Here is a 25,859-nt window from a genome sequence, read left to right as displayed (position 1 = left end):
CCCCCTCCCGCGCGGCCCACGGCGCGCCCCCCCTCCCGCGCGGCCCACGGCGCGGCCCCCCTCACCCGCGGCCCACGGCGCGGCCCCCCCTCACCCGCGGCCCACGGCGCGGCCCCCCCCTCCTCACGCGGATGTGCGGGGGCGTTCGCCTGGACGGGCACAGCGCTTCCCCTCTGCCGACGGCGCGGGCTGAGGCGCGCCAGCTGCCTAAGGGGGGGGGCCCTGCCGCCCCGCCAGCCCCCCGAGACTCTGCTCCAACCGGGGAGACCCCAGGACCCAGCCCTGCCCGCCCCGCCAGCCCCCCGAGACTCTGCTCCATCCGCAGGACCCAGCCCTGCCCGCCCCGCCAGCCCCCCCCCAGACTCTGGGGGCCGTGAAGGGGCGGGAGGGGGCCGGGGAGGGGCAGGGAGGCGGCCGGGGGGTGGCCGGGGCAGCCGGGGAGGGGCAGGGAGGCGGCCGGGGAGGGGCGGGGGGGCCGGGGAGCACGCCCACTGGCGGGTGGGCTCTTCCGGTGGGGTCTCGGGAGGGGAGCCGGGGGAGGAGGGTGGCGGGCGGCCGCGTCCCCGGCCCTCGGTCACTCTGGGCGCTGTCGTGCTCCCGGCTTCCCACCAGGGGGCGCCCCCTCCCCCGCCCCGCCCCCCTCCCTCCGTCCCCCGCCCCCCCCAGCGCGGGCGGGGCGACCCAGCCTGCCCGCCGCGGCGGGCTTCGGGGTTCGCCGCGCTTAGCCCGAGCTTCCAGAACCTTCCCCGCGGGCCCGCCCCCTCTCCCTCCGCGTGGGGCCCGCCCCCTCTCCCTCCCCGCGGGCCCGCCCCCTCTCCCTCCCCGCGGGCCCGCCCCCTCTCCCTCCCCGTGGGCCCGCCCCTCTCCCTCCGCGTGGGGCCGCCCCCTCTCCCTCCCCGCGGGCCCGCCCCCTCTCCTCCCCCCGCGGGCCCGCCCCCTCTCCCTCCCCGCGGGCCCGCCCCCTCTCCCTCCCCACGGGCCCGCCCCCCTCTCCCTCCCCGCGGGCCCGCCCCCTCTCCCTCCCCGTGGGCCCGCCCCCTCTCCCTCCGCGTGGGGCCGCCCCCTCTCCCTCCCCGCGGGCCCGCCCCCTCTCCTCCCCCGCGGGCCCGCCCCCTCTCCCTCCCCGCGGGCCCGCCCCCTCTCCCTCCGCGTGGGGCCGCGGCTGGCGCCCCCCGCGTGCCGGCGGTCGGTGGAGCCCCCGGGCTTCCCCGCCGCGCCGGCCCCGGTCCGCGCCCCCGAGGGCTCCGGGCTCCGGGCTCCGCCTCCGCGCCGCCGGGGGTGTGGGGTGTGGGGGCGCCGGCCGCCCTGACCGCGGGGACGGCCGTTCGTGCGCGGCCGGGCGGCGGGAACCCCACGCCGCCGCGCGTCCCCCTTTCCCCCAAGACGCCGCGCCGAGGCGGGCTCGGAGGCAGCGGGGCTCCCCGGTGCGGCGGTGCGGGGGGCGCATTGCGGGGGGGGGCGCCGTGCGGGGGGGCGCTTTGCGGGGGGGGGGGCGCCGTGCGGGGGGGCGCTTTGCGGGGGGGGGCGCCGTGCGGGGGGCGCTTTGCGGGGGCGGGGGCGCCGTGGGGGGGGCGCTTTGCGGGGGCGGGGCGCGTCGGGGGGGGCGCTTTGCGGGGGGGGGCGCCGTCGGGGGGGGCGCTTTGCGGGGGGGGGGGCGCCGTGCCCGGAGCCTGTGGCCCGCCCAGTCCACCGAGGGTGGCCGGACCCGTGCGCTGTGTGCAGGACTGGGTGGGGGGGCAGGGGGGGGTAGGTGGAGGGTGGGGGAGAGGACGGGAGGGGAGGGCAGGCCCCGCCCGCCTAGCGCCTTCTTGAGCTGGGGAGACCCGCGGCGCCCCCTGCTGTCCGGCGGCGGGCACTGCGGGCGGCGGCCCCGAGGGGACCCGGCACCCCGGCACCCCGGCACCCCGGGCCCCGCCCAGCTCCTCACCCCCCACAGCCCGCGGCGGAGGCGCCTCGGCTTCCTGCTGTGGGCGCCGCCGGGCCCAGCTCTGTGGGGGCCCCCGGGGTCCAGGCTGAGGGCCCGGGGTGGGGGGGGCGGGGGCAGGCTGAGGGCCCGGGGTGGGGGGGGCGGGGGGCAGGCTGAGGGCCCGGGGTGGGGGGGGCGGGGGGCAGGCTGAGGGCCCGGGGTGGGGGGGCGGGGGCAGGCTGAGGGCCCGGGGTGGGGGGGCGGGGGCAGGGCTGAGGGCCCGGGGTGGGGGGGGCGGGGGCAGGCTGAGGGCCCGGGGTGGGGGGGCGGGGGGCAGGCTGAGGGCCCGGGGTGGGGGGGGCGGGGCAGGCTGAGGGCCCGGGGTGGGGGGGGCGGGGGCAGGCTGAGGGCCCGGGGTGGGGGGGCAGGGGCAGGCTGAGGGCCCGGGGTGGGGGGGCCGGGGGCAGGCTGAGGGCCCGGGGTGGGGGGGGCAGGCTGAGGACTGAGGCGGGGTGGGGGGGCCGGGGGCAGGCTGAGGGCCCGGGGTGGGGGGGCGGGGGGCAGGCTGAGGGCCCGGGGTGGGGGGGGTAGGCTGAGGACTGAGGCGGGGTGGGGGGGGGCGGGGGGCAGGCTGAGGGCCCGGGGTGGGGGGGCCGGGGGCAGGCTGAGGGCCCGGGGTGGGGGGGCGGGGGCAGGCTGAGGGCCCGGGGTGGGGGGGGCAGGCTGAGGACTGAGGCGGGGTGGGGGGGCGGGGGTAGGCTGAGGGCCCGGGGGTGGGGGGCGGGGGGCAGGCTGAGGGCCCGGGGTGGGGGGGCAGGCTGAGGACTGAGGCGGGGTGGGGGGCGGGGGCAGGCTGAGGGCCCGGGGTGGGGGGGGCGGGGGGCAGGCTGAGGACTGAGGCGGGGGTGGGGGGCGGGGGCAGGCTGAGGGCCCGGGGTGGGGGGGGCGGGGGCAGGCTGAGGGCCCGGGGTGGGGGGGGCGGGGGGCAGGCTGAGGACTGAGGCGGGGTGGGGGGGGCGGGGGGCAGGCTGAGGACTGAGGCGGGGTGGGGGGGGGCGGGGGCAGGCTGAGGGGCGCGGGGTGGGGGGCGGGGGCAGACTGAGGCGGGGTGGGGGGGGCGGGGGCAGGCTGAGGACTGAGGCGTGGTGGGGGGGGCGGGGGCAGGCTGAGGGCGCGGGGTGGGGGGCGGGGGCAGACTGAGGCGGGGTGGGGGGGCGGGGGCAGGCTGAGGACTGAGGCGTGGTGGGGGGGGCGGGGGGCAGGCTGAGGGCGCGGGGTGGGGGGCGGGGGCAGACTGAGGCGGGGTGGGGGGGGGCGGGGGCAGGCTGAGGACTGAGGCGTGGTGGGGGGGGGCGGGGGCAGGCTGAGGGCGCGGGGTGGGGGGCGGGGCAGGCTGAGGGCCCGGGGTGGGGGGGGGCGGGGGGCAGGCTGAGGACTGAGGCGGGGTGGGGGGCGGGGGCAGGCTGAGGACTGAGGCGTGGTGGGGGGGGGCGGGGGCAGGCTGAGGGCCCGGGGGTGGGGGGGGGCGGGGCAGGCTGAGGGCCCGGGGTGGGGGGGGGCGGGGGCAGGCTGAGGGCCGGGGTGGGGGGGGGCGGGGTAGGCTGAGGGCCCGGGGTGAGGGGGGGGCGGGGGCAGGCTGAGGACTGAGGCGGGGTGGGGGTCGGGGGCAGGCTGAGGGCCCGGGGTGGGGGGGGCGGGGGCAGGCCGAGGGCCCCGGGGTGGGGGGGGGCAGGGGGCGGCGCAGGTCTGGCCAGCACGGTGGGTGCCGCGCCCCGCGGGCTGACCCCCGGCCTCGGGTGCGCGGGGTCTCCGTCCTGCGCTGTCAAGTGCCCGGACCTGGGTGCGGGGAGCCTGCCCGGCCCCCTGGGGCTCACGGGCTGCGAGTTCGGGGTGTGGGCAGGTGAGGCCTGTGCTCCTGTCCCGGGCACGGGGTGGGGAGGGCGCTGGGCGGCGGGGGCGGGGCCCGCGGTGGACGGGCGGCCCGGAGGCCCCGTGGAGATGGAGGACGGCGGGCTGCCCGGGGCTGCCTGGGGCGGGGGAAACCTGCGGGACACCCCAGGGAGAAGCTGGGGCTGGGGCGGGGGGCCCGCTCGGGGGCTGGAAGTGCGCGGAGCCTGCTGTAGCTGGGGGGGGGGGGGAAGTCACCGGGGGCGCATGGCTGGGGGTCACCGTGGCACATTGCTGGGGGGCAGGCGGGGGGGTCACCAGGGTGCATGGCTGGGGGGCAGGTGGGGGGGGTCACCGGGGTGCATGGCTTGGGGGCAGGTGGGGGGTCACCGGGGTTCATGGTTGGGGGGCAGGTGGGGGGGTCACCGGGGTGCATGGCTTGGGGGCAGGTGTGGGGTCACCGGGGTTCATGGTTGGGGGGCAGGTGGGGGGGTCACCCGGGGTGCATGGCTGGGGGGCAGGTGGGGGGTCACCGGGGTGCATGGCTGGGGGGCAGGTGGGGGGGTCACCGGGGTGCATGGCTGGGGGGCAGGTTGGGGGGCCACCGGGATGCATGGCTGGGAGGCAGGTGGGGGGGTCACCGGGGTTCATGGTTGGGGGGCAGGTGGGGGGTCACTGGGGCGCATAGCTGGGGCCAGGTGGGGGGGTCACCAGGGCGCATGGCTGGGGGGCAGGTGGGGGGTCACCAGGGTGCATGGCTGGGGGGCAGGTGGGGGGGGTCACCGGGGTGCATGGCTGGGGAGCAGGTGGGGGGTCCCCCTGCCTGCTGCAGGCCGTGCAGTGGTCACCGGGGGCAGACACCGCACCCACCCCACCCGCGGAAGCCTGGGCACAGGCCCCGGCGTGGTGGAGGGGCCCCCGCCCCCCCGTGGCAGGTGGGGCGTCGCCTGGCCTGGGGGGACGAGACCCGCTTCACAGCCCTGCCCCGCGGGCCCCAGGGAGAAGGGCGCCCTCACCAGGGGCCGGGGCTCCTGGGGGGGGGGGGGCGTCCCTGGGCTGCCGAGTGCGGGGCAGGGACTTGGCACCAAAGCCCGGGGCCTGGACGGGAGGGGCCCTCAGCCGCACTCCCCCCACCCCCCCTCCCCGACGGCAGCGCGCTCGGCCTGCCGCTCTCCCGCGTCCGCGCCCCTCCTCCCCGCCGCCCGCCCTCCCCGCCGCCCGAAGCACCACGCGGCCGGCTGGTCTCCAAGCCTTTATTGGGGAGGCGGACGCCCAGGCAGGGCAGGGGCTGGCGGCGCGGGGCGGGGGCGCGCAGTCCCAGGACCCCCGTCCCGGGCGGAGGAGAGGGGGGCGCACCCGGGGGGGGGCTCCTCCAGAAAAGGCACGGGTGGGCGAGCGCGTGGGCAGGGCGGGGGCCGGGGCGCGGGGTCGGGGCGCGGCCCCGGGACGGAGCCGCCGTCGGGAGGAAGGCGAAGCCCGCGAGCCCGGCCCCGCCGCCGGCCTTAGTGTTCTGTGCAATTGAAAACCAACAAAATAAATATAACTTAAAACTCCTGGAAGCGCTCAGGGCGCGCGTGGAGCAGCCGCGGGGGCCGGCTCTGCACCCCGGGCCGGGGCCGGCGGGGGGGGGGGGTCAGGAAAGTCCATGCCAGGGGGGGCGGGCGATGGGGGCTGCAGGGCTGCGGGGGGGGGGGGGAGCACAGCAAATACAAACCCCGAAGGGAACGGAGGCCAAACGCGCGGGAAAGCAACACCGCTTCCGTGCCTGACCCGAGGCTGCCCGCCGGAGCAGGGTCTCCCCCAACCCCGGGGGCCTGGAGCAGGGTCTCCCCCAACCCCGGGGGCCTGGAGCAGGGTCTCCCCAAACCGCAGGGGCCTGGAGCAGGGTCTCCCCAACCGCGGGGGCGTGGAGCAGGGTCGCCCCAACCCCGGGGGCCTGGGGCAGGGTCTCCCCCAAACCCCAGGGGCCTGGCTAACGTGGCTCTCGCGCCCCCGGGTTCAGACGGCCCCGGTGAGTTTCGCTCCGGGCCGTGGTTTTCCCTGGCTAGGTCGAGGCCGGTCCGCGCGCCTTCCCGTGGGAGTTAGACGGCTTCCCGGGCTCCTCGGAAGCGGGGTGCGGTCTCCCCGGAGCCTGCTTTCCAGGTCACGCTGTCACGCGGCCTCGAGCTCAGCCCCGCGGTGGGGGGCTTCACCCGCAGCCCACGCAGGGCCCCCCCACCTGAGCCAGGGCCGGGCAGTTTCTGGATCTCCTTGGACGGCCGCGCAGGCCCCGCCCCCGCCCACCCGGCCTGAAAGGGGGGCAGACACCCCAAACCACAGTCCCCGTCCCTGAGCAGCACCCAAGGGCCGGGCACCCAGCAGGCTCCCCGTGCCGCCCTCCCGACCCCCTCCCGGGCCGCTGACAGTCGGGGGGGGGGCAAGGCGCAGGGGCCCCGTCCCGTCCGCAGGGCCTGCTCCAGAGGTGACGGGCTCCCGGCCGGCCCGCAGGCTCCAGGGAGAGAAGCCTGGGGCGCCCGGCACCCCCCCCCTCAGCGCTCAGGCTGCAGGCTGACTTCTGGATCAACTCAGAAATGGGGCTAGGAGGACGGAACCCCGATTCCTTTGGGCCCGGTACTGGCCTGAATCGGCCCAACCCCTGAAACACCTGGGGACTCGCCCCCCCACCCAGGCCTCACGCACGCGGCTGTGACCAGTTAGCACCCGGATGCACGGAGAGGAGGGACGGGCACCCCACCCCGACGGGATGGGGGTGCGGAGACGCCGCCGGCCCCGCTGGGCCCCGAGCGTTCCCCCGGGGCCCCGGGCGCCGTCACGGGGCGGGAGGCGGAGCGAGGCTGGTGGAGACCCCCCCGCCCACAGCCCCGCGGTGCCCGCCCGCCCTGGCTTCCCAGCGCCCCCAGCTGCCGGGGGGCTCAGCACCCGCTGGCGGGCGGCCCGGGCGGCCGCAGGGGTCCCGACTCGGCCCCCGCAGGCCACCGCGGAGCTTCTGGAAGCCCAGGACGCCACCCACCGGCCCACCCACGACGCCCCCCGGGGGGAGGGCGGACCGGAGGGGGGAGGGGCGGGGGGCAGGGCCTGCGCGGTCCCGCCTCCTCGGCCTCCCTCCCCTCCCATCCTCCCACCCCCCCACCCCCGACGGGCCCGGGATGCCCCTCTGCTGGAAGGCGGTTCTAGTTCCAGAGAGAAGAGGACACCCCACCTCCCGGCGTCGTGTTAGAGGAAGAAGGGGGCGTCTCCTCCCTACACAGTGCAGCTCGGCGGGGCCGGGGCCGGGGGGAGGGGGAGGCGGGGCAGCCGGGGCCGGGGGGAGGCGGGGCAGCCGGGGCCGGGGAGGGGGGCGGGCGGCCTCAGGAGGGCGGGCCGCCCTGGGACATCTCGGACAGGATGTCGATGAGGTTGTTCAGTCCGGACAGGTAGCCGTCCTCGCGGTTGCCCTCCCGCCAGGGCACGTCGTGGCTCAGCGTCTGGCCGTCGGGCAGGGGCGTGGTCTTCCCGAAGTCGATCATCCACACCTTGGCCTGCTCCTTCTTGTCGTGGATGAAGAGCAGGGAGCTGCCGATGACCTGCGGGGCGGCGGGCGGGCGTGAGGGGCCAGCGGCGGCAAGCCCGGGGCCCGGGGCGGCCCCAGGACGCCCGCTTCCGGGGTGGCAGCGGGACGGCCCGTGGCGCCTACCACCCCCACCCCCACCCCGAGTCGGCGCCGGCGGGGCTGACCGAGGCCGGGGCCCAGCACCCACCCTCCCGGCCCCGCACGGGCCCGGCCGGGCTCCCTACGCTGGAGCCCAGGACGAGAGAGGGGAAGGGCCCCGGGGCCCGTGGAGCCCCTCACGCCGGGGCCACCTGGGCTCCGGAGGCCTGCGGCGCCCCAGAGGAGGAGGCGGCGGGCCCCGAGGGGAGGAGGCGGAGCCCCAGAGGAGGAGGCGGAGCCCGGGGAGGAGGCGGCGGGCCCCGAGGGGAGGAGGCGGAGCCCCAGAGGAGGCGGAGCCCGGGGAGGAGGCGGCGGGCCCCGAGGGGAGGAGGCGGAGCCCGGGGAGGGGGCGGCGGGCCCCAAGGGGAGGAGGCAGAGCCCCAGGAGGAGGTAGGGCCGAGAGGAGGTGGGGCCGAGAGGAGGCGGAGCCCCCAGGGGAAGAGATGGAGCCCCAGAGGAGGCGGAGCCCTGAGAGGAGGCGGAGCCCCAGGAGGAGGTGGAGCCCCAGAGGCAGAGCCCCAAGGGGAAGAGGTGGCACCCCAGGAGGAGGAGGTGGAGCCCGAGGGGAAAAGGCGGAGCTGCAGGAGGAGGCAGAGCCCCAGGAGGCGGATCTGGAGAGGAGGCGGAGTCCCCGGAGGAGAAGGCGGAGTCCCAGCAGGAAGTAGAGCCCAGAGAGGAGGCGGAGCCCCAGGAGAAGGCGGATTCCCAGCAGGAAGTAGAGCCCAGAGGAGGCGGAGCCCCAGGAGAAGGCGGAGTCCCAGCAGGAAGTGGAGCCCAGAGAGGCGGAGCCCCCGGAGGAGAAGGCGGAGTCCCAGCAGGAAGTAGAGCCCAGAGAGGAGGCGGAGCCCCAGGAGGAGAAGGCGGAGTCCCAGCAGGAAGTAGAGCCCAGAGAGGAGGCGGAGCCCCAGGAGGAGAAGGCGGAGTCCCAGCAGGAAGTAGAGCCCAGAGAGGAGGCGGAGCCCCAGGAGGAGAAGGCGGAGTCCCAGCAGGAAGTAGAGCCCAGAGAGGAGGCGGAGCCCCCGGAGGAGAAGGCGGAGTCCCAGCAGGAAGTAGAGCCCAGAGAGGAGGCGGAGCCCCAGGAAGCAGATCTGGAGAGAAGGAGGCGGATCTGGAGAGGAGGCGGAGGCGGAGCCCCAGGAAGCAGATCTGGAGAGGAGGCGGAACCCCACAAGGAGGAGGCGGATCTGGGGAGGAGGCAGAGCCCCAGGAGGAGGCGGTGCTATGAGAGGAGGCGGAGCCCCAGGAGGAGGAGGCGGAGCCCCAGGAGGCGGATCTGGAGAGAAGGAGGCAGAATCCCACAAGGAGGCGGATCTGGAGAGGAGGCAGAGCCCCAGGAGGGGGAGGCGGAGTCCCAGGAGGAGGCGGTGCTATGAGAGGAGGCGAAGCCCCAGGAGGAGGAGGAGGCGGAGCCCATACCTCATGGCACTTGAAGAAGGGGGAGATTTCCAGGGTAGCTCGAATGGCCTTCAGCCGGTCCCGGTAGGCGACCTGGGAAGGAGACCGATTTCTGTGAATGCGGAGCGGTTAGACAGGGCGTTCAGCTCCAGGCAGCTCTTCAGTCACTAAATCAGAAGTGGGAGCGACCTTATGCCAGCCCCAGGAACGCCAACCTCACCTGCCAACAAGGAAACTGAGGCACGGAGAAGGCAGCCGCTAGAGCCAGTCTGGCCAGCCAGTCCCTTTCTCCACCCTTCGCTGTCTGGGCTCCGGGGCCCGGTCCTCCCCCGAGGCCAGCTCTGAGGGTCTCCCCCTCCCCCCGGGCTGTGGCTACCGGGGAAGCCCATGGCAGATGGCACACGGATGCCCGCCGGGCAGCAGGGGCGGCTGGACGGGGCTGGACAGCAGCTCCCTACGCACTACATTCACGGCAGGTACCACAGAGGCCGCAGCCCACCCCAGCGGTGCCCAGCTCGGGCAGGGCGAGGCAAGGAGGTCGAGTGGGCGGTCACCCCAGGGGCCGGCTCACCAAGACGTTGTGGTTCCCTTGAGTAAACTCTCGGAATGCTTCCGTGACCTGCTCCTTGGTTTTGGTCTTCTTGAAGTCCCGGTTCACAGAGCCGTCCTCTTTCTGTGGGAAGAATGGGCCATGGGGAGTTGGCAGAGGGTCCGCAGGAGGGCGGGCTGGAGCCGAAGGGCTATCCCGAGCCTCCAGTGGGGCTGGGCGAGGGGGGGGGAGGGGGGAGGGGGCAGAAGGAAGGGCTATCCCGAGCCTCCAGTGGGGCTGGGCGGGGGGGGGGAGGGGGCAGAAGGAAGGGCTATCCCGAGCCTCCAGGCGCTGGGCGGGGGGGGGGAGGGGGCAGAAGGAAGGGCTATCCTGAGCCTCCAGTGGGGCTGGGCGGGGGGGGGAGGGGGCAGAAGGAAGGGCTATCCCGAGCCTCCAGGTGCTGGGCGGGGGGGAGGGGGCAGGAGGAAGGGCTATCCCGAGCCTCCAGTGGGGCTGGGTGGGGGGGGGGGGCAGAAGGAAGGGCTATCCCGAGCCTCCAGTGGGGCTGCTGGAGGCAGCCAGGTGCCGGCTTGGCTCTGGGGCTCACAGCGGTGCGGTGCACATGTAAATGCCCCCTGAGAAGAGGCTGCCGGACGGGACCCCAAGCCACCCACCCAACGCGCGCGGAGCCACGTGTGTCCCCGAGGCCCGGGCCCTTCGAGCTGCACCCCCCCCCCACGGGGCCGTCTAACAGGAAGGGACAAGTGCAGGAGCTGGGCCCAGGGCCTACGGGCAAAGGAGGGAGCCTGAGGCCTGGGAGCCCACAGGCCGTGGGGACCCCGCGCCGGGAGCCGGCCCGGCACTGCCGCTCGCTGACCTCACCTTGATGCCCTCGATCCGGAAGCCGAGGGTGGCGGTGGAGCTGATGGTCTCCCTCCACTGCATGTAGCGGGGCTTGGTCACGGCCCGCTGCGCCCTCTCCTCCTCGGTGGGGGCCTCGGGGTCCACCTCGATCATCTTCTGGTACATGTCCTTCCGCAGGCTGGGCTTCTTCCGGGCCTTGGTGAGCTCCTCCTCCAGGTACGTCCTGTGCGGGGAGGCGCTGTGAGGCCGGGCCAGGCCCCCGTGCCGCGGGGGGCTGGGGGAGCCAGCCTGAGGGCCTGAGGCCTGAGGCCTGAGGCCGGGGCCCGTTCTCCCGGGCCCTCCCTAAAGCTGGGCTTCTGCGCAGGACCTGTGCGGGTCAGACCCCGGCGCCCCCCACACCCGTCCTCAGGCGGCCGAGGCTGAGCCCCCCGAGGGGTGAGATGTAGGCTGGAGGAGCCGGGGGGGGGCACTCGGGGCTCTGTAACGCTCTCCCGGCACAAGTGGGCGGGCAGCCGGCGAGGACCAGAGGCACCGGAGGAGGCGGCCGGGCAGGGAGAGCTGGGCTCAGCGCCGCCAGGCTCCCCCACTCACCTCTATGAACTGGAGGGGCGACCCCCCCCCCGCCTCCATGCCCGGTCAGGCCCCCCCCCCACAGGTGAGCCCCCGAAGCTGCTGGCCAGACGGCAGCCAGCGGAGGGTGGGGACGCGGTATCCCCTTCGCCGCCACTGCCCCTCCCAGGCCCTCAACACCTCGCTCCGCAGCTCCGGCGGCTGCTCTGGGCCCCAAGCAGGCTGGACCAAGTCTCCATCTTACAGGGGACGGGGTTCGGAAAGCACTCGGGAAGGAAAAGGCAAGGCAACCCCAGGCCCGCGGGGGGGACGCGTGACCTTGACCTCCCAGGCCACGCGACCCCGGCCCGGGCACACCCAGAGCCGGGCCGTGCCGGGTGGGCTTCCCAGTGCCAAGGATGGCAGGCGGCCAGGCCACGGGGGGCCAGCAGGGGGCAGCAGAGGCCATTCTGGCTCCCAACACCCCTGGGGGTCACCAGCCCCAGAACCCCCCCCAAACCAGGATGGTGGTGACCCCAGGGAGCCAGGCCCCAAGAAGCCTCTGTGGACGATGCCAGGGGCCCGCCTGGCCGTGTTCTCAGCCACGCTGGCACCACCGAGGGTGAAGCAGCCGGCTGTGCCCCCTGCGGCCCTCGGTGGGGGGGGGTCCCCTTCTCACCCCCTGGGTCTGCCCAGCTGACGGAGGGCGGCCGGGCCTCTCCCGGGTCCCCAGCTCCCCCTGGAGAAGGGCGGGGCCGCACCTGGGCACCCTGCGACGCGCTGGGCTCACCTGACGCCCATCTTGCAGTCCATCACGCAGGGCGAGTCGAAGTCGGCCAGCAGGTCCTCCATCTGGTTGTAGCGCTCCCCGTCCTTCACCACGTCCCCGTGGTACGCGGGCACGAAGGGCCGCAGCACGTCCGCCATCAGCCGGTCCAGGCAGCGCTGCTCCGACTCACAGTGCTTCTTCAGGATCCGGCCGTTGGCGGCAGCCTTGAAGCTCCCTGCGCGCGGTGGGGGGGGGGGGGGGGGCGGGGCCCTGAGTCTCCCGCGGAGGCGGGGAGGGGCCCCCCACTCACCGCAGCCCTCGAGGGTGGCGCAGCCCCTTTGCTGAGTCCCGGTGTCCCCGCCCCTGCCTGCGGCCCCCTGGGGAGGCCCCCTGCTCATCTGCGGGCCTGCTCTCGGCGGCACTGCCCGAGTCCTTGCCTCCTCCCCAGCCTTCTCTCCCAGGCACCGGGGCGCCTGTTCCCCGGAAGAGAGGAGGCTGCTGCGGACAGGCCTGCGCCAGGGCGGGGACAGCAGGAGGCCAGGAAGCGGGGCCCAGGGCCCGGGCGGCACTCCTGAGCCGCTCCGTGGGGCGGGCTGAGCTAACACGGCCGGAACGTAAGGGAAGTGCTGGGGAAGCCTAGCTACTTGGGAAGCCGGGGGTCTGGAGGACTCAGGTTCAAGGACAGCTTGAGTAGAGTCGGGAGATCCTGTCTCGGTAACAGCTGGGCGTGGCGGGGCACGCCTGCCTTCCCAGGTGCGAAGCAAGGATACACCAGGGCCTCGGTCTAGGCCAGAGGGGCCAACGTGAGACCCTACTGAGAAGTAACCACAGCCAAGAGGGCTGGAGGCCTGGCTCAAGGGGTCGAGCGCCTACCTCACAAGCACAAGGCCCTGAGTTCAGCACCTGTACTGCCACAGAGGAAGAAATGACACTCAGCACCCCAATACTGCCACGGAAGAAAAACACCCCTGCCCCTGGCGTTGGCCGCAGAACCTGCAGCTGTGGCGCGAAGGCCAAGGCCCCCGGAGGCCACTGGAATGTCACGGGGGGGGGGGGGGGCAGGCGCCGCTCCGCCTCCCTCCCAACGCCCCCACCTGGTGCCCCAGACAGTGCCACCCGATCAGGCTTGGGCTGTTGAGAGACTCATCTGTGGCTAGGATACAGGCACACAGTAGGTGCTCAGTGAAGCAGCTCTCTCCAGGGTGACGGGGGGGCTATAAACACCAAGAGCCTCGCCAGCTTCCGGAGTGAAGCTGCAGGAGCGGCAGAGAAAAGAGAGAGCTGGGAAGAGGAAGAGGCGCACAGGCGGAGGCGGGAGGGCGCGCGTGCTCAGGGGAACAGAGGGGCGCGGACCCCGGAGCGGTCCCTGCCGTCTGCATTCAGTTCCCTTACGAGGCAGAGGAAGCGCACCTTTGCCCATGGTGCTGCACCCCGCTTCAGCTGAGGATGCCTCCCAGAGAGAAGCCGTGTGACCAGCACCCGGGCCAGGAGCCCCGCCCACACGCCAAGCCCCGCCCACACGTGCCAAGCCCCTCCCACACACGGCGAGGCCCGGCCCACACGTGCCAAGCCCCGCCCACACGTGCCAAGCCCCTCCCACACGTGCCAGAGCCCTTCCCACACACGGTAAGCCCCTCCCACATGCCAAGCCCCTCCCACACATGGCGAGGCCCCTCCCACACGCACCAAGCCCCTCCCCCACACAGCAAGGCCCCTCCCACCCACGGTAAGCCCCTCCCACCCACGGCCAGGCCCCTCTCAGAGGCCCGGGGGCCGCATCTACCTGCGTGTCCCGCCAGCTGGATCCACGGGTACTTCTTCTTGAAGGACATGACAAATGGGGACCAGTGCACCATGTTTTTTATTTTCCTCCATGATTTGCTCTAGAAACAAGCAAAGGAAAAGTGCTCCATTAGAAAGTCAGGGGCTGCCTTCATCAGAATGAACTCCAAGCAGGGGCGCCACGCCCAAGGGGAGCGCCAAGCCCTTGTCAGCGGTGCGTGCACCGTGCCCGTGGCTTCGTCCTGCTTACCAACAGGCGGCAGGCACACACCAGACACGGGGATTCTCACGAGGAAACCGTCTCGCACTGTTAGTGTACGAGGGTGCACTTGCCCGGTGCACACCAGACACGGGGATTCTCACGAGGAAACCGTCTCGCACTGTTAGTGTACGAGGGTGCACTTGCCCGGTGCACACCAGACACGGGGATTCTCACGAGGAAACCGTCTCGCACTATTAGTGTACGAGGGTGCACTTGCCCGGTGCACACCAGACACGGGGATTCTCACGAGGAAACCGTCTCGCACTATTAGTGTACGAGGGTGCACTTGCCCGGTGCACACCAGACACGGGGATTCTCACGAGGAAACCGTCTCGCACTGTTAGTGTACGAGGGTGCACTTGCCCGGTGCACACCAGACACGGGGATTCTCACGAGGAAACCGTCTCGCACTATTAATGTATGTTAATTCAAAACAACAATGCAGTGGGTCCTTGACCAGGAAAAGCCACACACGAGCCTGTGGCCCCAGAAGGAGCCCCGAGAATGCGGCAGGCTGCAGCGGGGGTCCCGGCGGAGGGGGCCCCCCCGAGGACGTGGCCCCTCGCTCTGCCCAGAAACGCCCAGCTGCCCGCGGAGACCACGGCCCCCGCCGAGCCTCAAGCTCAGGCCTCCGTCTGTGTCGCGCGTCCGTTCAGATCCGTCCAAGGAGAGGAAGGCTCTCTAGAGAAAAGCTGGCAGCTCTTCGCGGCACCCCGACTCCTATGCCTCATCCTCCCGCCAGGAGCGTTTGGTGCCACGGCGAGGGCCGGTGCGCGTGACGCGCAGGCCCGGCCCGGCTCACCCCTGCCGGGCAGGTGGACGGGGCTGAAGGGATCCCAGAGCCCCGCCCCGGGGTGGAGGGGAGAGGGGCGCTGCTTGGCCCGGCTCACCCGTCCTTACACACCTCCCATCTGCAGGTGCTTCTCCACAACCAGAACGCCCCACAGCCCCGTGGCCACGGCCAGAGGTCCTCCACCCTCTGGAAGGCTCCGGAACTCTCCAGGCCTGCCACGTTCTGGCTGGCAGCCGGCACGGCGTCCTCCTCAGGGCTTTAGGCAGCAGCATCAGGCAGGGCAAGGCCCCCCCCCTCCATCGGGGGTGATGGCCACCATGTTGGTTGGCAGGCAGGAGCCCAGCCCCCCCCAAGGGCTCTGGCCACCCCGCGCCAGCGCTCTCCTGTCCTCAGCCCGCCCCCGCCGCCCCTGCAGTCCACGCTGTTTGCAGGGCCGCGGGTTGGGGCGATGCCGGGGGGTCGGCGGGGGGTCTGGACGCCGGCCCAGGCACGGCTGGCTTAACGTGCTCCTCCCGGGACGGGGCGGCCTGGCGGCCGTCGGGCTTGGGGAGCCCCTCCCGGGACCCCCGCCGGCCAGCGGGGCCACGCCGACGATTCACATCCTCAGGCCACGAGAATCTTCTGGAGGCAGACACCTGCCCCCCCCCCCGCGCCGCCCCCGCTCCCCCCCCCCAGCGAGTGCAGGACCGCGGCCCGCGGCGTGGACTGCGCCCCTCCACCCGGGGGCGGGGGACCGCCGCGTCTGGGGCCTCGGGCCGCGGTGTCTGCGGACGGGGCGGCGTGTGATTCCAGGTCCTCCCTCGAGAGGCTGAGATCTGAGGATCGCGGTTCAAAGCCAGCCCCAGCAGGAGAGCCCACGGCACTCTCGTCCCCAGCGAAAGCCACCGTAAGTAACCCGGGACGTGGCTCCAGGCGGACGCGCGCCAGCCGGGAGTGCAACGGCTCAGTGACGGCGCCAGGACTCACAACCAGCCGGGGGGGGGGGGGGGAAACGCATTCTCCCTCTCGCTCCCCGCTTAAAGATCCAGAGGGAGGAAGGGAAATCTCCAACCTAGGACGGGGGGGGGGGGGGTGACCTCGCCGTGAACCACACACCTGTGCTGAGCGTGGCGCGGAGGAGGCACGGCCCAGGCCTCGGGGCGTCCCCCGCGCCCGGAAAGGGCCACGTCCCCCGCGCGCAGCCGCCCCGGAGGATCGACGCGCCCAAGGTCACGCAGCGCCCAGGCCCGCGCCCAAGGTCACGCAGCGCCCAGGCCCGCCGTTCAGCTCCCAGGATCTCGCTTCAGCCAGCAGGGCCCCCTCGCCCTCCTCCGGGGAGACCGCGGTGCGGGCCTTGTCCAAGAGCGACCCTTGGGGTGCGGAGGCCTGAAGAAGGCCCTCCCTCCCTCCCTCGTTCCCTCCCTCCCTCCCTCCCTCCTTCCCCGCACGGGAGCCCCTGGCTGGAGGACCAGCAGGCTCCCCCGCCTGCCATGTTTGGAAGCAGCGCTCTCTTCCTTCCTCTCCTCCCGACGACAGGGCGCCTGGGAGAGGTGGGTGCGTCTCCCGGCGGGTCCGCGGGTCCCCCCACAGCCTGCCGGTGGGGGGGAGCAGGTCCCCGCCAGAGGGGGGAGACACTGAACCTGGAAAAGCAGAGCCCAGGGCTGTGCCGGGCCAGCAGCTCCCGCTAAAACTCAGTCTGGATTGAGGACCCCCCCCCATCAAGACAAGCCCCCTACGCCCAGCAGAGCCCGGCCCCTCCTCCCACCGCCCGGCTGGACCCCCCACCCCCCACCCCAGCCGCCCCACGCGGACAGCCCCGAGCTTGACCCTGCGTGACGATCCCAGCACGCCCATGGGGGCACACTCGGGGCCCCAGGGCAACACCTGTGCCCGCTGGAGAGGCGGGGCGCTCTGGGGGTGAGCCCCGCCCCCCGCGGGCTGCGTGGGGAGTGGGCTGGGCCCCGGCGGGAGCTGCCCTGATGGCTTCGTGGGGCGCGTGCACAAACAGCCCCGCGTGCACAAACAGCCCCGCGTGCACTCGGCGCGTGTGTCCGCCGGCCCGCCCTGCACAATCGTCGCCTCCGGGTGCTACTGGAGGCTCAGGAACACTGGTTCCAGAGAGGCCCTGGCCCTCACCCCCTCCCCTCCCCTCCCCTCCCGACGCAGCGGGCCTGAGGGCACCCCAGCACAGCGGTGCCCCAACCACCTGCCAGCCACCCACGGAGCAGAACCCCGGGCCACCCCTGCCCCCCGAGATCCGGCAGCGCAGGCCTCCTCCAGGTGTCCTCCGCAGGGGCTCCTGCAAGCCCTCCCCCTCCCTGCACCCCCCCCCCCCGCCTCTCCCCCCAGCTGCTCCCACGGAGATTTGCAAGCTGCCCATGTGGCACCGGGTGGGACACAGCTGGCGGGGAGGCCCTGGGCCCCCACGTTTTCTGGGACTGTCTTGTGGGCAGCCCCCCCGCCCCCCCTCCCCACGGCCAGGCGATGGCAGCTGAGGGCGAGCACCACCTGCTCCAGGCGCAGGCTCCAGAGCCGCCGCCGTCTTGCCAAACCAGTCTTTGTTGTTGTTGTTGTGATCCAAGAACGGAGGTGTCCTGCACCCTAGATGGAAATGTTCCTACGAGTCCATCCTCCCCGAACTAAAAATAACCCAGGGCGGGAGGAAGAGGCCGAGGGGGAGACGGAGTGGGGAGCGCGGGGCGCGCACAGCCCCCCGGGCGGGGCCCAGGCCTCGGGCAGGGCGGCGCGCGGAGGGGACCCACCGTGGGAGGAAGCGGAGGGCCGGGGCCAGGCAGGGCCGCAGCCTGTGCCCCGGAGAGCGGAGCGCGGGCTCCCAGGGCGGGGAGACCCTCCGCCCTGCCCGCTCCTCCCCGCCGCGCCGGGCCCCCTCCCGGGCCTGTCGGCCCCACGCACGGGGGGCGGCGCGCGCGGTCCCAGCCACGGGCGCGGAGCCCGCCCCGTGAGTGTGCCCCGCGGGGAGCTGCGGGTGTGGACGGCCTCACACGTGGCACCGGAGGAGGCCACCGGGCTGCGGCGTGGACGGCCGCGCCGGGGTGTGACCAGCAGGCCGCCTCCGGGCCGCCCCCCCCCCCGCGGGACGGCGCAGCAGCACAACCCCGCGGAGCTCGGCCCCGAACCTCCCAACCCGCGGCTTCCTCCCCGGCGGGGTGGGGGGCCACGGCTGGGAGGACGGCTGCACACCGCGCTCCCCGGCAGGGCCCGCGGGGCTGGAGACGGGGCAGCGGCGGGGCGGCGGGGCCCGCGGGGCTGGAGACGGGGCAGCGGCGGGGCGGCAGGGCCCGCGGGGCGGGGCGCGGGGCAGCGGCGGGGCGGCCTGCTGCGGTGACACTCGCGAGGCCAGGCGGGTCGGGGGACGCCACCTCCGCGCCCGCCCCGGCCCCCCGGGCGCCCCCGGCAGGGCCAGCATCTCCTCCGTTTGTCCCCGAGACCCTCCCGGGGGGCAGGGCCTGCAGACCCCAGCCCCCCCCAGCCCCCCAGGACACCGCTGGGCCCGGGTGAGGGACGGGGCCCCGGGGAACGTGGCACCGGCCCGGGGCTTGGCGAGAGGGAGGGTCACCCGGGACCACGCCCGGGCCGACTGCGGGAGCCCCCACCCCAGGAACGCCCAGCGGGGAAACTTTCCAGGAAGGCCGCGAGTTCCACGGGAGCCACATCGAACCTGCAGCTACGTTTAGAAGTGACTTCCAAGCCAGAGGCCGCGCTGGGCCATTCCCGGTTCTGAGGGGCGACGCGGCTCCGCCCGTGGGGGCGTGGGGGGCATCGGCACGCGGCGGGCGGGCCCGGAGGGCGGAGGGCAGGGCACCCACGGCCCCGGCGGCGCGGGGAGCGGCGGCCTCCGTCAGGCCGGGGGCCTCGGCTCAGCCAGCGCGTGGCCAAAGGGAGCCAAAGAGACGCCCGCAAACCCCAACACGCGCAGGCCCCAGCCGCCCGGGACGCCGCGCCCGCCCGCCCGCCCGCCGTCTTGCCCTCTCCCCCCTCCTCCCCGGGGCGGGCTGGGCGCTCACTCGGCACTCACTCTCTGCAGCGTGAGGACCCCGGACTCCCCCCGCCCCCAGGCAAGCAGAGAAGCCAGCGGGCTGGGCGCCCCCAGGTGGGGGCCCCCCCCGGGCCCTGCCCCTGGAGGACGGCGTGCCCGCGGCCGCCCAGTCCCTCCGCCCGGGGGGGGGCAGGGTACCCCCCCCCGCTGCTTTGTGTGTGTCAGGTAGCAATGGTTTAGCATTTTTTAAGACATTTCTTTTTCTTATTATCTTTGTTAGAAAATCTCAGTTTAATGACTTCAAAAATACATGTGTAAGTACCTCCATTGACGTTGCAAGTCAGTACAGAAACAATAAGTGAAATAAAAGCCAGACACCCGTGGCTCATACCTTTAATCCTAGCTAGTTAGGAGGCTGAGATCTGGAGTTCCCAGTGAGAAGCCAGCCCAGGAAGAAAACTCTGTGAGACTCAACCGCCAACATAACCCGCGTGAAGCCGTGCTGGAGGCCTGGCTCAAATGGCGGGCACCAGCCAGGCTAGCAAGCCAGCTGGACACAGGGGACGTCCTGAGCTCAAATCCCAGTACTGCGCTGTCTCCCTCTTTCCACACACACACACACGCACACACACACACACACACACCCCATATATAATCTTTACAGTAAGACAGAACGAACGCGCTGGAAAGCTGTCAGACTTTCTCTAGCGACTCAGCACTGTCGGACGCTGAGGTGCTGTGTGGGCCTCACCAAGCCCAGGTGGGCTCTCCTGCTGGGGCTGGCGGGGAAGCCAGCCGGTCCACCCGGGCTCGCCCTGCGGGTTGGCCTCCCTTCCTTGGCCAGGCGCTCCCAGGGCCCCGGGATCCGAGGCCCGGCCGCCCTTCCCAAAGGAGCAGGCGCAGGTCTGGGGCAGGCCGTCTGAAGCATGAGAGCTGCTCTACTGGATGGGGCGGACGCCTCGGGGGGGCCCCTCCTCCCCTTCCCCTCCCCCTCCCTCCCCCTCCCCCTCCCCCCCCTCCCCTGATGGCCGCAGCCCTGGCTGGAGGTGCAGCCCCACCGCAGTCTCAGGACGGCCTGCGTGGAGGAGGAGTGTCACATTTCTAGGGCGTGGGCTGGGGTGTTCCCTTAGCTCTCGATGCTATGATTAGGGCACATCTGCCTCTGGAAGGGTCCAACCGGAGGAGAAAACGCCCCTGAGCGGTCATCGCTTCAGTCTGGGGCGAGGAGGCGGGCCCGCCAACGTGCAGGGGACGCGGGACGCGGGACGCGGGATGCGGGCGGCCCAAGAGGAGCGCGGAACGCGCGAGCTGTGGAGGGGGGGCGGAGGGGGGGACGGCAGCCCCTCCCTCCCCAGGGCGGCGGGCCCGTCGGCGCGGACACGAGTGCCATGGAGGGGGGGTGGGGGGGGACGGCAGCCCCTCTCCCCCCCAGGGCGGCGGGCCCGTCGGTGGCCGTGGACGTCTCGGCTGTAACCGATTCTGTTCTGAATCGACGGCCAGCACGTCAAGCAATCAGCCTCACAGGCCGGCGGCCGGCGTCTCCGGGAGCCCTGGGGCCCTGGCCGGGGCGGGGGGGGGGGGCTGCTCGAGCTGGGCACAGGCTCCAGCCAGCCGCTGGCTACGGAGGCCAACGGGCACAGCCCAGCCCTGCACACCTCCCCCTGCCAGGAGGGCGGGAAGGCAGGGGGCTCAGGGGGAGGGAGGGCGGGAAGGCAGGGGGCTCAGGGGGAGGGAGGGCGGGAAGGCAGGGGGCTGGGGGGGGAGGGAGGGCGGGAAGGCAGGGGGCTCGGGGGGGGGGGAGGGAGGGCGGGAAGGCAGGGGGCACTCAGGAGGAGGGAGGGCGGGAAGGCAGGGGGCTCAGGGGGAGGGAGGGCGGGAAGGCAGGGGGCTCGGGGGAGGGAGGGCGGGAAAGCAGGGGACTCAGGAGGAGGGCGGGCGTGCCACTGGCATGAAGGGTGAACCTGGCGCCCGGGCCCGCCTCCTGGACTGAGGGGTCGGGGGGAAGGGGCAGAGGCGACAGAGGCCTCGGGCAGCGGAGACCAAAGCCAGTGTGGGGCTGGGAAGGGGCCTGGCCGGAGAGCGCTGGCCTAGCACGCACGCAGCCCTAAAATCCAGACGTGGAGAAAGAAACCCCCGACCCTATCAACCCTTCCTGCCCACCCTGAGGGCGGGACAATCTCAGCCCCGCCCACCATGAGTGGACAATCTCAGCCCCGCCCACCATGAGGGTGGACAACCTCAGCCCCGCCCACCCTGAGAGTGGACAATCTCAGCCCCGCCCACCATGAGGGTGGACAATCTCAGTCAGCCCCGCCCACCATGAGAGTGGACAATCTCAGCCCCGCCCACCATGAGAGCAGACAATCTCAGCCCCGCCCACCATGAGGGTGGACAATCTCAGCCAGCCCCGCCCACCAGCCCCACCCACCATGAGAGTGGACAATCTCAGCCCCGCCCGCCTGCCCACCATGAGGGTGGACAATCTCAGCCAGCCCTGCCCACCATGAGAGTGGACAATCTCAGCCCCGCCCACCATGAGGGTGGACAATCAGCCCCGCCCACCATAAGGGTGGACAATCTCAGCCCCGCCCACCATGAGGGTGGACAATCTCAGCCAGCCCCGCCCACCATGAGGGTGGACAATCTCAGCCCCGCCCACCATGAGGGTGGACAATCTCAGCCCCGCCCACCATAAGGGTGGACAATCTCAGCCCCGCCCACCATGAGGGTGGACAATCTCAGCCAGCCCCGCCCACCATGAGGGTGGACAATCTCAGCCCCGCCCACCATGAGGGTGGACAATCTCAGCCCCGCCCACCATGAGAGCAGACAATCTCAGCCCTGCCCACCATGAGGGTGGACAATCTCAGCCCCGCCCACCATGAGGGTGGACAATCTCAGCCCCGCCCACCATAAGGGTGGACAATCAGCCCCGCCCACCATGAGGGTGGACAATCTCAGCCCCGCCCACCATGAGGGTGGACAATTTCAGCCCCGCCCACCATAAGGGTGGACAATCAGCCCCGCCCACCATGAGGGTGGACAATCTCAGCCCCGCCCACCATGAGAGTGGACAATCTCAGCCCCGCCCACCATGAGGGTGGACAATCTCAGCCCCGCCCACCCTGAGAGTGGACCTCAGCCCCACCCACCATGAGGGTGGACAATCTCAGCCCCGCCCACCATGAGTGGACAACCTCAGCCCCGCCCACCACGAGAGTGGACAATCTCAGCCAGCCCCGCCCACCATGAGAGTGGACACTCAGCCCCGCCCACCATGAGAGTGGACAGTCAGCCCCGCCCACCTGCCCTCCATGAGGGTGGACAATCTCAGCCCCGCCTCTGACTGACCACGTGAAGAAGGAAGCTGAGCACCCCAACCGTGAGCTCGCCCCTTGGCCTGGCAGGCGGTGTGGGCACCGGGGTGGGGAGGGCCCCACCCACCGCAGCCCCCCGCATGCCCATCACACCCGTGCTGACCGAGGCCCGGCCGCCCTCTCCCTTCCCCACGCCCGCCCAAGGGAAAGACACGACCGAGAGGACCCAGGAAGGGCTGGGCAGGCACCCCAGAGCCGAGTACGGGCGAATGGCGGACGGCAACCCCCGACCTGCTCCAAGCCCCTCTGTGGGGCACTGCGTGGCGGGCACCGCCGGGTTGGACCTGGAGACGGGCACCCAGGCGGGCAGGGCCTGGTGCGTGGTGCAGGGCCCCCCACCCCCCACGGGAGCAACCGAGTTTCTTGCTTCCTCCCAGGCCCCGGCTCCTCTCCAGGGCGCGTGGGAGGAAGGCACGGGCAGACCAGGCCTGGGCTCTCCCCGCAAGGCCCGACGAGGCCCCGCTGGCCAAATAACGAGCGGATTCAACCTGGACGGAGGCCCGGGCTCGCCCCGCGGGGACCGCGGGAGGCCCGGCAGAGCTCCCGGGGCGGCGTGCCGCAGCGCACGGCCATCCGACTAGCACCTCCCCCGGGCCCCCCGCCCGTGACCTGTGCCCCCAGGGGGCCCGTGACCACAGGCTGCCTCCCTCGGGACGCCCCCAAGGGCTTCTCCAAGCCCGGAGGACCCAGCTCCGCCCCGCGCCCGGCACCTTGTGCCCGGCACTCCATGCTGCTCTGTGCGGCGGGCCCTCCGGCTGGAATTCCCCGGCCCGCGCCTGCCAGAACACTCCAGTTCCTGCTGGAAACCATGCTGGGTCAGCACCTCCCGCGCCCACGGCTCCCACCGCCCAGCGCCCCCAGCCCCCCAGCCCCGACGCCCCCGGTGCCCCCCACCCTCCGCCTCTGGGCCGCCAGGGCCTCCCGGGAGCGCCGCTGGCCGCTCGGCCCTCACCAGGGGTCTGGCTTCAGGCTGGGGGTCTGGAGCCAGGCACCCCAGAAACCCAGAACGGGAAGCCACAGCGCCCATGACTGGCGTGAGTGCCGCCACCGGGGCAGTTCCCGGGGGCAGAGCCGGCGAGCCAGGCCCGGAGTCCCCCGCAGCCCAGCAGGCCCCGGCCCTCTCCAGCCTCCGCGCGGGCTGACTGCGCCCTCCCCTGACGGGGGCGCGCGAGGAGGGCGGGCAGAGCCCCAGCGCGCCGCGTGGGGCGCGCGGGAGACCGGTCCACGGGGAGCTGCCCGCGTCCAGGCCGTCAGAGCCCGCGCGGCCGGGCAGAGGAGCAGGGCCGACCCCACCCCGCGCAAGGGCCCGCGCCGCCAGCAGGGGGCGGGCCAGGCCAGGCCCGGCTGCCCCGTCCAGCCCCCCCCCCCCCCCCGCCCAGTCCCCACCGCTGGGGGGACCCAGCACGGACCGAGAGGGACGCGGAGCGAGGAGCGCCAGCCGGGGTTGACAGAGGGAGGCTCGGCGGGCGGGGGCGGCAGGAAGTGAGAGGAGGAGGAGGAGGAGCGGGAGACGGCGGGAGCCCGGCGAGAGAGGGTTTAGGCTGAGGAAGTGCGTAAGGGCGCGCGCGTGTACGCACACACACACGCACGCACGCACGCCTCCAGACATCACCTACGCCGTATCAAGCTGCGCGTGCCGCAGCTCACGCAGACCCCAGTGCCGCGAGGTCGGCCCCGGGGCGTCGCGATCGCGTTCGCGGGTGCCGCCGGCTCTTCCCGCTCACGGCTGCCGCGCAGTCCTTCTCTCATCGCGCGTGTGTCGATACGCTGGATCACACGCACGGGCCCGGCGGGGGGTCCACCGGCCTCTTCAGAGTTTTGTGCCCTTCGTCCGAGTTCTTGAAATACGAAATAAGCCTCGCCCCCCCCCCCCCCCCCGAGGCCTGCGCCATTCCCCACGCGTTTGTGCCGTTTCACCGGCACAGACAAAGTAAACACAGGGGCGGCACCGCAACGTCTGGCATTCCCGGAGTTCCTGCCCCATCATCTCTGTGGCTTGTCTTATCTATTACGCGTCTGCTGCTTCAAGTAGGAGAGAGTTTTCCAAATGAACTTGAGTAAAATGTGCTCTGTCCGTTCAAGAGGGTGAGCAGAGCCGGAGGCGAGCCTGCCCTGAGGACAGCCCACCCTCCGAACCCCAAGTCTGCCTGTCCCCCTAAAAGACGGCGCTGAATATGCAAAGGGCATCTGCCCGCAGAGGAACCTGTAAGTGGTGGAAACAATTGCCAAGCCCGTCAAAAACGTAAAACTTCAGGGCTGGGAATGTGGCCTAGTGGCAAGAGTGCTTGCCTCGTATACATGAGGCCCTGGGTTCGATTCCCCAGCACCACATATACAGAAAACGGCCAGAAGGGGCGCTGTGGCTCAAGTGGCAGAGTGCTAGCCTTGAGCAAAAAAGAAGCCAGGGACAGTGCTCAGGGCCTGAGTCCAAGGCCCAGGACCAGCAATAAATAAACAAACAAATAAATAAAATAAAGATATATTGTGGTTGAGGGATTAAATGGGTTTGCATAAATACAAATCTGTAGGATGCCAGTGGCTACCTGGCAGCATGCATAAACCCCAGCACCCTGCGTACACACACGCTAGAAACAACACACTGCTTGCCTTTCAAATTAGCGAACACGCAGCAAGGACGGCCCAGGCGGGAAGACCTCCGCGTAGCGCACCAGCCCACTTCTGGGGCCTGTCCAAAGCTGCATGTGATCTTTTGGGAAAATGGCCCAGCAATAATGTTTCCAGGGCCATAAAAATGTCTTAACCTTTCATTTACTTATTTTCCCTCTGGAAACCTACTTAAGGAAGTGCACTGAGATATGGAAAAAGTTACGCACTAAAAAATGTTAATTGAGCCATTGTTTCTCATTAAAATAGCACTGAAAAACAACTGGACATTCAACAATAGAGCCACGGTTAAGTTGTGGTACCTCCCTAGACTGACCATCAGCTCAGTAATCAGAGAGAAACATGGCAAGCTTTACTGTCATATGAAAGGAGAGGGGACGGGCCATGAAGATGTGTGCACTTATTTCTATATATCCAGTTGCTCATGCATTCCGCAAAGCTGGGGCGCAGGCCCAGGCGGGCCTCCCTCCTGACAGGTGGGTAAGGGTTCTCCCGGCAAGCAAGCTCCCCTCCGTGGGCACAAACTTTACAAGTCTGAAGAGAAAGGCACCGAGTGAGAACAGGAGCTGTGTGAGCAGGTAGTTCTGCACATTCGCTGTACATCGAGTTCAATCAACCACCCAGCCTCCGGTTTCTATTTATTCTCTTCTATTGTACTGCGTGCACACACGCTTCTGGGTATCCTCAGATCCTTCCTGAATACGACAGAAGGCGAGTTGGGCAAATGATGAATAATCAGCCGAATCTGCACGTTTAGTTATGGTAGTAGGGCTGTGATGGTGGATGTTCTCTTTATTTCAAAGTTTCTGGGTTGTGGGCAGCTTGCGTGCACCATTTTGAAACACACACACACACACACACGCACACACACGCGCGCACACCAGATCATCAAGCAGACAGGTGACACGGACAAGCCGGCCTCGTGTTGCCCTTCTGAGCTCTCCGGGGCCTGGTCTGAGAGCTCCGCCCATGCCGGAAGGGCCGACCCGGGGGCCACACGGGGCTCCCTGCCCTCTGCGAGGGTCCCGGCCTCTGTCCAGCCCCCCGGCAGACGCGCTGGTTTGTGGCAGGCCTCGGCAGAGGCGGTGCGCGGTGCAGACGGGGGGCGGGCCTGTCCCGCAGCTGCGGCGCGCGCCGACGGCGGATGCGGGCTGCTTGTTTATTTCCCCAGCCTCCCCGCGTCGTTATCTCTCCTCACAAAGTAGGAAACGGGACAGGCACGTCGGCAGTGGAAGCTTCTATATCTGACCTGGCCCGAGATCTTCCCCGAGCTGCAGGAAACACCCCTGGTCCTGCGCGGATCCCACGGGGCTGGCTGCCTCCGTCCCGTTGTTCCCCTCCATCTCTGGGCCTCCCCTTCCTGGCTGGGCTGGGGACGGCTGGGGAGCGGGGGTGGGGGGTGGGGGGTGTTAGTCACAGGTGCCGCACACCCCCCCCCCGTGTCCCACCCACTCTCC

At 72.0% G+C, this 25,859-nt stretch overlaps 1 protein-coding gene across 1 annotated transcript in view; it reads right to left on the bottom strand.

The window, feature by feature from the left end:
- Positions 1-6,930: 6,930 nt before the first annotated feature.
- The window catches only part of Itpkb (inositol-trisphosphate 3-kinase B), a 63,967-nt gene continuing 45,038 nt past the window's right edge, over positions 6,931-25,859 (bottom strand). Inside the window, 6 exon segments of the mRNA XM_048357523.1 lie at positions 6,931-7,356; positions 8,898-8,969; positions 9,448-9,549; positions 10,288-10,492; positions 11,609-11,822; positions 13,371-13,470. Coding sequence (XP_048213480.1) covers positions 7,141-7,356; positions 8,898-8,969; positions 9,448-9,549; positions 10,288-10,492; positions 11,609-11,822; positions 13,371-13,470 — 909 coding nt within the window. The 3' untranslated portion in view covers positions 6,931-7,140.

This window comes from Perognathus longimembris, chromosome 11 (genome assembly GCF_023159225.1).
Source record: "Perognathus longimembris pacificus isolate PPM17 chromosome 11, ASM2315922v1, whole genome shotgun sequence".
Taxonomy (NCBI): Eukaryota; Metazoa; Chordata; class Mammalia; order Rodentia; family Heteromyidae; genus Perognathus; species Perognathus longimembris.
The sequence above is the reverse complement of the archived record's forward strand: the minus strand, read 5'-3'. Positions and strand labels throughout refer to the sequence as shown.